The sequence below is a fragment of the Carex rostrata genome, chromosome 10 (assembly GCF_964058835.1).
Source record: "Carex rostrata chromosome 10, lpCarRost1.2, whole genome shotgun sequence".
NCBI classification, from domain to species: Eukaryota; Viridiplantae; Streptophyta; class Magnoliopsida; order Poales; family Cyperaceae; genus Carex; species Carex rostrata.
The window spans coordinates 9,431,876-9,444,040 of NC_135927.1; the positions used below are offsets into that span (position 1 = coordinate 9,431,876).

The 12,165-nt window shown below is 33.4% G+C and overlaps 1 protein-coding gene across 1 annotated transcript; it reads left to right on the forward strand.

The window, feature by feature from the left end:
• The first annotated feature begins 6,575 nt into the window (after window positions 1-6,575).
• On the forward strand, window positions 6,576-11,049 carry LOC144560681 (putative linoleate 9S-lipoxygenase 4). The gene is made up of 9 exons (XM_078309929.1): window positions 6,576-6,792; window positions 6,924-7,204; window positions 7,719-7,938; window positions 8,315-8,662; window positions 8,773-8,858; window positions 8,961-9,068; window positions 9,217-9,524; window positions 9,889-10,152; window positions 10,271-11,049. The coding sequence occupies exons 1-9, from the start codon at window positions 6,594-6,596 to the stop codon at window positions 11,040-11,042; spliced, it is 2,586 nt and encodes an 861-aa protein (XP_078166055.1). The 5' UTR covers window positions 6,576-6,593; the 3' UTR covers window positions 11,043-11,049.
• Window positions 11,050-12,165: the final 1,116 nt, after the last annotated feature.

Here is a 12,165-nt window from a genome sequence, read left to right on the forward strand (position 1 = left end):
ATCCATAATCTCAAACAATATAAAGTACACATATTTACATATAACATGTATAAGAAAATTTATAAAAATTATAATTGAGTTTCTAATGAAGTGCTGCCATATTTATATATGCCTCTTGCACTAAAGCATTTTTCTACAATTTTTTGTAGGTAAAAGGTCCATTTATGGTTTTTACATAATCAGAACAAATAGACCAAAAGAAGTCATGCTCTAGTGGTTGTATATCAACAGGTTCGAATTTTATGGATTCTTGAGCGAAAGTGCATCACTCTCTACATTTGCAAAATTCAAACAGTCGATATAAACCGTTCAACATGATGAATATATTAAAACGTGCTTGCAGATCAAATTTTATATTTTTTTTTTTTGAATTTTTTTACTATTTATTAAGATAAGTACAAAAATTCAATGGTCTGAAAACAATATTTTTCTTAAATACTTAATAAATAGTAAAAAAAATTAAAAAAAAATTAATCTGCAAGCACATTTTAATATATTTATCATGTTGAACGGTTTAGATAAATTATTTGAATTTTAAAAATATTAAAAATATAAAATGTAATTCTGTGTCAATAAAAGATTATATATATATATAACATGTTTTTATTGGTAGAGGTTCTTGACAAAGATCAATATTAATAGTGGTCGGTCACATGGACAATTCAATTAAATCCTAGGTTGGCCTCATGTAGGGGTGCAAACGGATTGGATACGGATACGGATTGGATATTAGACGGATACAGATACAGATACGGATCGGATATTAACCGGATACAGATACGGATATCTGTTTTTTATAACAGTAAATAACATTTTTTTTCATAATATATATTAAACTATATAGTATGTATCTACTATTCGGATATAGATAATTAAAGTTTAAAACCATATCTGTATCCGTATTCGCACAGATATTCGGATATCGGATATTCATATCAAATTTTTAGATATGGAGTCATATACGGTCAGATAATATCTAACCCGTTTGCACCCCTAGCCTCATGATCCACGTGAACAAGAGAGAGACAGAGAGAGATTCTAAAAAGTAAATGAAAATCGTTTGTCGAAAAGCTACCTCTCAAGAAAAATAGCCTGCATGTAATATGAAACCATATTAATCAATCATTTAGATTTTCGTAATTAATTTGTAAGCGCAAGAGAAATAATCCACCAAATTAAACACGTCACTGGCTTCAAATCAATCAGTTTAAACAGTTCATATTTTTTTTAGAAAAAAAAACATAAATTTAAACAGCCCAATTGAATTTGTAGACGCGCTTCATTTAATGTTTTATGCACTAACATCATGTTTAGTTGCGGATTAAGAGGTGGAGTAAACTTCTTACTTCACATTTAAGTAGCCAAACGAAAAGTAAAATAAGACGAGTAAGATGAAATAAGATGTGAGTTAACCGGAGTAACTTACTTCACCTCTCTAGGTGGAATTACACACTCTACACACCACTACAAAAAACATATTTCTCATCGCCTCTTTATCATCGGATGTACTTCCGCACAGATGGTGTATGTAACGAGTGGTAGCGCTGTAATTACTTTGAATTTTTTACCGTCTGTTCGGTATAAACAACTGATGGCATTGATGGACGCCCCCCCCCCCCCCCCCCCCCCCCCCTCATTTTCATCAGTTAAATTTTACAAACAGTTAGTATTGAGCGACACTTCAATATCGGTTTGGCTAAATGGACGATCGCACTGAGGGAGTTACTTTTATCATCTGTTGTGTATATGATCCGTTGGTGTCAGATTGGTCAACACTGTCTTACTGAACTGATGTTGCATTTTTGATTGGCAGCTATGATAAATAATTGGAATATTGGCTGTATACATTAATTTAACCGATGGTATTATTACTACAAATCACACACATTTAATTATAATATATAGCTCATTTAATTATTTAATAATAACAGAATGGTGTTCGGATGTTTGAACATATAATGTCAATTGTTAAAATTACCTCTCTTAAATATTAATTACCGATAATAACAGAATATTTCGAATGCAGTAATAAATGCTTGGTGTTGAGATGTCAAAAGAGGAGAGAAATAAATTTGCCTTAAAAGAAAAGACCAGAAGGAACGTGGTGGCACCAAAAGAAAACGACAGAAGCATAAAGACAAAAACTTGGTAGAAAAATTTAGGAAGAATTAATTGAGGGGAGAAAAACGTATGATATGGCGTTGCGTCATAATGCCATATACATGCATTCTCATTTTTGTAAAATATGCCCATATAGTTTTAATTTTCAATTTTTTTTCTATTTACTACTATTAAAAATTTCGAAGACACTTAGCAGCATATATGTGGTATGCAATCTTACCAATATTAATTTCTAAGATTAAAATATTAGTCACATTAATATCCAATCAAATAAGATAAATTTGTTGGATTAGAGTTTTGCATAATAGGAAAGCCTAACGGCTAGAAGAATAATTAGAAAATATCATAATGACTTATTAGCCTATATAAATTTTTGTAAGCAATGTAATGCTTAATTCAATCAATGAAATAATTTATTTTTCTATTCAATCTAAAATTCTAATAGAAACACATCCGAATGTAGAGCAACCTCCGCGATAACCACTAATAAACAATAATTTTGTTGACTGGATTGAGATATCTGTTATTAACACATTACGTCACTTATTCAGAATGTTGCACACATACTTCATAATTGGTCCCGTATCCGTATCGGGTGCGTATCGGATACCGATACAGGTACGATACGATTTCAATACGTATTGGATATGCTAGCTGGCGTATCAGATGAGGTGACGCATCTTTAATTTCTGATACGGTCGCAGATACGGATTGAAACGGCATGAATCGAACTGGTGAACTTCGGTGTAGCATACTACCACTTTACTACTACATCAACTTCCACTTGATGTTAGAACTGAGTAACAATGATATTTAGTCTATAATTTTGTTATTTAATGCATATTTAATCATATTTATTGTTATAATCACAGGATTTTTTATATTTACAATATAATATAAATATTAAATTAATAATATAATTAAAATAATATATATTTAATAGACGTATCGTATCCATAATTTTTAAAAATTACCGTATCTATATCTGATACGATACCTGTACCGTATCCGTGCAGCATAGCTTATTCTCATATAAAAAAACAACACGTTGCTTCTTAATAACAACCGATCGAAGCCGAAAAAACGAATTGTATATATATATTCTAATAAATAACAACCTGTCAACGTAAATAATAACACGTCGCGCCCACTTGGAGCTCCCAGCTACCTGGTTGTCGAATGAATAAATAATAATTTAATGTTCACTTGACTTGCCGACTACTCATTGAGAAAGCAAACATAGGAAATAGGAAATATTTAAATTATAGTTGACTTGGTACTTGACTTAATTGCTAATTCCATGATTAACACCTAGACGAAGACTGCGTACAGCGTACTTTCAATTATTGTTTTGCAAAGCACATGATTAACACAAGAGAAAGTTATATTGTTGTATTTTATTTATTTTTTACTCTGATTACACGAGAGAAAGTTTGAATTCTTTTTAAACTCAATACTTCGAATCTATTTTTTATTATTTCTTATGCTATAGATAAAAGATCGGCTTGACTAGCAAGTATGGGTAACTCCACTACCGTATGATTTGAGCGCCTTTCAACAAAAAAAATGATTGAGGAATATAAGACTGTTTCATTATTAATTTTCAAAATAAGAAATAAGTCGTGAGACATCACTTTCTATTGCATGTCTTGATAAACATACATGAGTAGAACTAGGGTGTTTTTAAGCTCACCAAATTAAATGTTTGGTGAGCTTAACTTCAAAATCCATCAAATCAGTTTCAAATGACGAATCTGAACAGTTGAAATCCGCCTACCTTACGAGTGATGTGTTTACATGTGAAAATTTTAAACATTCGAATTAATTTATTATAAAGTCAAGGTACTAAAATTAATTTATTAACCTTCTAATTTTGACCAATTGACTTTATACTAAATTAATTTGAATGTTTAAAATTTTCACATGTAAACACATCACTCGTAAGGTAGGTAGATTTCAATGGTTTGAATTCATTATTTGAAACCAATTTGATTGATTTTGGAGTTAAGCTCACCAAATACTTTGATGAGCTTAAGAACACCCTAGTTCTACTCAACATACATATAAACTTCCAAAATTGCAAACAGTAAATAAGATGTAACATATTCTGTTTGGGACTGCTTGCGAAATTTCTAGCTCAATGTTTGGCAGTTTATCTTTATGGTTTTGTTGTTTTCTTTTCCTCTTATCTGTGTGTTCGTGGTTATAAATTAAACGCAACACATACCTACATATACAAGAATAAACTTATAATCTAGTGACTAAGGATATAGTTTTTGGATGAGAGATCATAAATTTGAAATCTAACTGAAAATCATTTGTGGATATTTAAGATGAAAAATTTGACATCCATAATCTCAAACAATATAAAGTACATACTTACATATATACATATAACATGTATAAGAAAATTTATAAAAATTATAATTGAGCTTGTAATGAAGTGCTGCCATCTTTATATATGCCTCTTGCACTAAAGCATTTTTCTACAATTTTTTGTAGGTAAAAGGTCCATTTATGGTTTTTACATAAACAGAACAAATAGACCAAAAGAAGTCATGCCCTAGTGGTTGTATATCAACAGCTTCGAATTTTATGGATTCTTGAGCGAAAGTGTGTGCATGTATACACACAAACATCTCCTACATTTGCAAAGTCCAAACAGTCAATATAAACCGTTCAACATAATGGATATATTAAAATGTGCTTGCAGATCAAATTTTATATGTTTTTTAATTTTTTTTTACTATTTATTAAGATAGGTACAAAAAATCAATGGTCTAAAAATAATATTTTTCTTAAATACTTAATAAATAGTAAAAAAAAAATTAATATAGAGATCAGATCTAACGGTGGCTTCTGATTTTACTATTTTGTTAAGCCACTGTTGGATCAACGATTTTCAAAGTGACTTAATAAATAGTAAAAAAATTCAGAAAAATGTAAAATTTGGTCTCCAAGCACATTTCAATATAGAGATCACATCTAACGGTTCAAATCTACCATTTTAACGTTCAAAACAAAAAAAAAATGACTTATAAGCATATGCCCTCATATGCTTATGGAAGTAGAGTAGCCAAGCACTATATATATATATATATAGAGAGAGAGAGAGAGAGAGAGATAGGCTAATGTACTTTCGGTAGCATATGGGCCGAAATACACACGATCCAAATTTGAAATTTCAAAATTCAAAAAGTCAACCTGAACTGTTCATCTTGTTCTCCATATTAATATGTGCTTGAAGACCAAATTTTACATTTTTCTGAATTTTTTTACTATTTATTAAGCCACTTTGAAAATCGCTAATCCAACGGTTTTACTGTTTTGTTAAGCCACCGTTGGATCAGCAATTTTCAAAGTGGCTTAATAAATAGTAAAAAAATTCAGAAAAATGTAAAATTTGGTCTCCAAGCACATATTAATATGGAGAACAAGATGAACAGTTCAGATCGACTTTTTGAATTTTGAAATTTCAAATTTGGACCGTGTGTATTTCGGCTCATATGCTACCGAAAGCACATTAGTCTATCTCTCTATATATATATAATTTTCAAATAGGAAATCAATGCTATATATGGTGATTAGGCCAGCTGGTGATAATCATTTCAGAGAGAAATGAAATTTCAACTTTGATTAAAATAAATATATTTTAAATGACATTTTATACAAGAGAAGCGGCACCAATTCCAAAGGATCGATATTTATTGAGAGAAATCAACATTATTTGGCACACGTACTTGTCACGCATAATCGTCAAATGTGTCCATCACATGTGACGAGTACGTGTGGCAAGCATGTGTCTAAATAAATTTAAACTTGTACATATAAAATAATATAAAATAGATGCATCAAAATAAAAATAAAAAACAGATTATTTGATTGGAGGGCTGATATTTAATTCAAAATTTCATCTTTTAATAACGGTGGTTGGCGGATCAGATATCTTGGTGCTTAATGTAAAAATAAAGATACACAAATAAGTCTATATATATAAATTTTAATATTGGAAAAAATACACATTGCATTGTTAATTCATTTGTCAGTAACAAGTTTATTTTTAGGTTAGAAAGAAGAATTAGGCTAAATAAAGTTGGACCAATTGTCCCGCACCTGATTGAGGTGTTGTACACTTTTAAATGTTGGATTGATTACGTTTATTTCTTCGTTTCGTATTCTAACAAAATTAAGTTATTGCGGCAAGCAATTCTGGTCTGGGCTCTAATCTAATGGTTTTTATTTTTATTTTTTTTTGAGAGAGAGCAGCCGATTTATTGCGTCATATACCTTATGCATGCTCACGTACGTCATATATCTTATACAATCATGATGACATATGCATGCTCACGTCCGTCTTTATTAGAGACTATTTAAGCATGTCAATTCCCTCTCCGTCTTCAACTTGCGATCTCCTTCCAGCATAGACACACAGATAATTAGTAGATAAACAAAAAACCAAACACAATATCAAGATGAGTAATTTGTACAATAAAATAAAAGGGAAACTAGAGCAGAGGGATAAAGGGGAGAGGATAGAGGGGATTGCTTTTGTGATGAAAAAAAATGTGCTCAACGGTGCTGATTGCAAAGCACCTATGCTCGACCGATTTGCTGAGATCCTCGGCAACAGCATCTCCTTCCAGCTCATATCCTCCACCCATACAGATCCAGGTCTGTTCCACCTGCTCTTGTTAATTTGTTCTTGTTTGTGCTAGCCATTATGTGTGACTAAGCACAGTGTTTACTTGAGTTATTGTTCCGTACTAATTAATTAATTATAATGCATACATGCACAAACACAGTCAGTGGGCGAGGCAAGGTGGGGAAACCAGCCTACTTAGAGAATTGGGTAACAACAGTGTCAAAATTATCCACCGGAGAATCAAAATTGAAAGTCTTTTTCGAGTGGGATGAAAGCCAGGGCATTCCAGGTGCTGTCATTGTCAAGAACAACCACCCTTGTGAGTTCTTCCTCAAGCACCTTACTATCAATGGTTTACCTGAAAAGGGCCGGGTGCATTTCGTCTGCAACTCCTGGATATATCCCAAGTACAGTTACGATCGCATCTTCTTTACTAATGACGTAAGTACATGTAAATTTCAAGTACAATTGTCTAAATTTGCTTAAGAATATGGATAAAATGGTATTCTAAGGCTCCAATGTGCTTGATTAACAATTTTAAAAGTCACATGTTATGTTTGTAATTAGCTACTGCAAAGAAATGGTAGAAACAGTGCAATATAATTAAATATATAATTGTGTTACTCATCTTACTAACTAAAATCACTAGTTTGTATATAATTGCATTACTCATTTCTTAACAGCTTGGCTGGTTTAGGAGGTTATATATATTGACAATTCCCAAAGTTATATATGTTCCTTCTCCAAATTGGACATAAAATATCTTCAGACTTATTCCTTTTAATTTACTGAAAGTTATTCGTCGCTTGCTTTCGTTAATTAGTTAATTAACAATAGCAAACTCCAATAGGAGATATTGAGGTGAACACTATAATAATTTTGTCCGCTGAAAATTTAATACCTAAATTAAAATATAAATTATTCACATCCCTAAACATCAATTTGATATATACAGGTGTATCTTCCAAGTCAAATGCCAGAGCCGCTACGGCCATATAGAGAGCTAGAGCTTTACCAACTCAGGGGAGATCATGTGTCCGGCCCACTTGAGGAGAAAGACCGCATCTATGGCTATGCAGTCTACAATGATCTCGGTCACCGCCATGTCCTTGGTGGATCCCGTGAAAAACCATACCCTCGTCGTGGTCGTACTAGTCGTGCCCCTACAAAAAGCGGTGTGTTAAACTGTACATATTAGGAACTTACATATGAATCAAAAAGGATCACCATCTGGTTTATACTGCTATGATTATAGCCAGATATAGTGAAGTCACTTCAGAAAGGTTGCTTCCAAAAATTTAAATCACATTTATACAAAATTAATTAATTAATCAAATAGTCAGTTACCAAGAGAAAAAATAAAATAAAATATATTGATAAATTTATGGAAAGGAAAGGAAACTGCTACGGGTGTAATGACATATATATTATTTTATTTTATTTTTGACATATACATCGTAGAAAATATTAACTGAAAGTTCAATTAGGACTCCAAATTAACTACTCTTAAGTTATATATCTAACAGCCAACTGATCAAGTCATATTTACAGATCCTACTTTAGAGAACAGGATAACGGTTTTCCGTGATGGTTTCCTTGAGCAGAACTATGTTCCAAGAGATGAGCGGTTTAGCTTCCAGAAAATGTCAGAGTTCGGAGTCTTCTTTTTAAAATCTGTAGGCCATTCGTTGTTTCCGGGACTCTCCATCCTTTGTAAAACTTCAAATGAATTTAATTCGCTCCAGGAAACAATCGACCTTTATAAGGGAGGCCTTAAGGATCCAAATCTCCCCGTGCTTAGAGATCTAGTCGGGGAAATACCTGTCCACATATTGAAGGAAATGGTAAGAAAGGATGGAACACATGCTTTGCAGCTCCCTGAGCCCCAAATAATTAAAGGTATCGTACTTTGAACTAGAATTATCATTTGTTAACGGAACTTATGAAGTTTATTTTGCAATGTTACATTCTAAATAGTTGGTTTCTGCTGGGTTACGAAAAATCAACAGAAGACAAGCTTGCATGGAGAGCAGATGAAGAGTTTGCGAGGCAAATGCTTGCAGGAGTGAATCCAATTGTAATCAGGTGTCTCGAGGTACATTTGTGGTTTCTCATATATCCCTTTCTTGTGGAGTAAAGATGTAGAATTAATTAATTAGTCTTCTGACATGAAAGTACATTTTGTTAATTGTAATAGGAGTTTCCCCCTACAAGCAAGCTTGATCCAAAAATATATGGTGATCAAACAAGCAAGATAATGCCAGAGCACATTGAGCCAAACTTGGAAAGGTTTACGGTGTACGAGGTGCACTCAAAGTTCACTCTATTTAACTTTTCTTGCTTGCTTCAATTATTTGTTTGTCATTTTTGTTAATAAACCAGCTATTGGCAAGTATATGTAGTAATATATACATCTTGGAACTGATAGTAACAAATATTAATTATTTATGTAGGCACTGGAGCAAAGAAGGTTATTCATCTTGGACCACCATGACACGTTCATGCCATATTTAGAAGCTATAAATAAGCTGGAAGAGACCTTCATCTATGCAACTAGAACTGTGTTGTTTTTAAGGGATGATGGGACCCTCAAGCCAGTAGCCATCGAGCTCAGCCTGCCCCATCCGGACGGATGTATCTATGGGGCAGAGAGCCAGGTTCATACACCATCATCTTACAGTGTTGAGGGCTCCATTTGGCAGTTGGCCAGGGCTTATGCTTCCGTTAATGACACTGCATATCACCAAATTATAAGTCACTGGTATGTAATGAATTGTAACGAGACGTCTTTTTTTTAGTTCAAGTAATAGAATATTAGTATTTCAGTTTGACCCTACATGTCAGACTGAGTCATTTACCGGGGCATTAATTGGAACTGTGAACATTTTAAGTTCCAACTAGATGAACTAACTAGTGAAAATACCAACATTGGATAATAGAACCAAAATAAATGGAGCAATATCTTAATAGATAACTTTAGAAAACAGCATTATCATGCAATGGATCAAAAGGACAAACTTCAAAATCCTATTCTATAACTTACCCAAAAGGATTCGGATTCCAATTCTTATCATCAAGAGAATTTGTTATGATTGGCTAAATTGTTATGTTTTCAATTGTCATAGGCTCAACACACATGCCGTGATAGAGCCATTCGTGATAGCAACAAACAGACACCTGAGTGTAATGCATCCAATACACAAACTCCTGAATCCACACTTCAAAGACACAATGAACATTAATGCTTTGGCTCGCCAGCATCTCGTCAATGCTGATGGTATAATTGAGATGACTATGTTCCCTGGAAAGTATTCTCTCAAGTGGTCATCAGATGTCTACAAGACCTGGAAATTCCCTGAGCAAGGCCTCCCTCAAGACCTCCTCAAGAGGTAACTTCTCTCCCCTAATATAAAACTAAATATCAACAAAAGTGACAATGGAAATTAAAAAATAAATTACCTAATACCTATACACCATTTTTAAGTACTATTTTTTACTTTACTGTAGGGGAGTAGCTGTTGAAGATCCTTCGAGCCCAAACAATCTCCGCTTGTTGATCGAGGATTATCCATATGCAGTAGATGGTCTAGCTGTGTGGTCAGCCATAGAGGCATGTGTTTATGAATACTGCTCAATCTACTACCCCGATGACAACACAGTTAAAGCTGACACCGAACTTCAAGCATGGTGGAGAGAGGTTCGTGATGTTGGTCATGGTGACTTAAAAGATGAAACATGGTGGACAGCAATGCAAACTTATAAAGATTTAGCTGACACCTGCACCACTGTGATTTGGATAGCATCTGCACTTCATGCTGCCATCAATTTTGGCCAATACCCATATGGAGGCTACCATCCTAACCGCCCGACCAAGAGTCGTCGACCAATGCCTAAACCAGGTTCAAAACAATATGAGGAGTTGAAGCAAGAACCAGAGAAAGTATTTTTGAAGACAATTACACCCAAAGCGTCCAGTATAATAGTTGGTGCTTTAATAGAGATACTATCTCGACATTCCTCTGATGAAGTGTACCTTGGGCAACGTGACAGTGAAGAGTGGACATCTGATAAAAAGGCCCTAGATGTGTTTAACCGGTTTACTCAGACGCTAATAGGGATAGAGAAGAGGATCACGGAAATGAATGAAGATCCTCGTTTGAAGAACCGCAGGGGCCTTGCCAAAATGCCGTACATGCTTCTGTATCCAAATACCTCAGATGCAAGTGGCAAGAGTACAGGTCCTGTAGGAATGGGGATCCCCAATAGTGTGTCCATTTGAGAATTGAGGTGATGATCTATTGGTGGCTTCTGTTGAATATTACTAAGATCTTATAAATGAAATAAAGTGTTGTTATGTCTTTTGAACCCTTTTCTATTGCATGGACTTTACTTGTATTGTAATATGTATGCAACAGTTATTGATTTTCTGTTGTTTATTTAAATGAAAACAGTCTCCGATATATAGTAAATTTCAGAATTTCTTCGAATTTGGTTGCTACTTTATATGGAAACACCAACACGAATTTTATAAAGATAGAAAATTGTTTATATTTCACTTTTGAACATCAACCAAAAACAAATACAATCAGTTCACAACCAATCAAGACAATTATTCCACACATTTCAAATAAGCTAATCCAATCCATAGTAATACGTTACACAATGTATGAACATCTCTTGGATACAAAAAAATAAATAAAAGAACAAGATAAATGCACTCGGCTCATAAAATACATCAATTTTCTTCCCAATTAAACAAGGTACGCATGTCTCTATTGCTTTGCAATCGAGGCAAAAAGGTTAGGTTCTTTTATTTCCTGAATGTGTTTCTCGCTTGTGTGACCAAGACGATAGTGCCATAGGAGAGTTTCATGTTCATGAGATATCTTGAGTCTTTTTTTTTATTAATGTTTAGAACTTGTTTACTATTCAATTCAAGCAAACATAAGTCATTTCGAATAAAAGCATTTGCATAAAATAAATCATCTTCCAAAACATTACAACATGCATTCCAAATAGAAACTTTTAAATCATCCATGTCTAAACATGACATGGATATAATATTTCTACGTATTGATGGATCAAACTAAACATTGTTTAAAACTAAAACTAAACCACTATGTAAATGAAGCGAGGTACATCCAATTGCAACCGTTGAGACGTTTGCACCATTTTGAACAAATATAAGCACATGATCCGGTATCAATTACCCAATCATAGATAGATGTGGTTAAGTTTACTTCAATAACAATGATACATTTGAGAGACTTGGGTGCTTGTGTTTCACTTTGCCACAATCCAAGTCAGCCTTGTATTTGGAGCAATTCGCCTTGAAGTGCCCCATCTCGTAACAATGGAAGTATTCGATTTGGAGAGTAGGTTTTCTAATCTTAGAGGTGCTC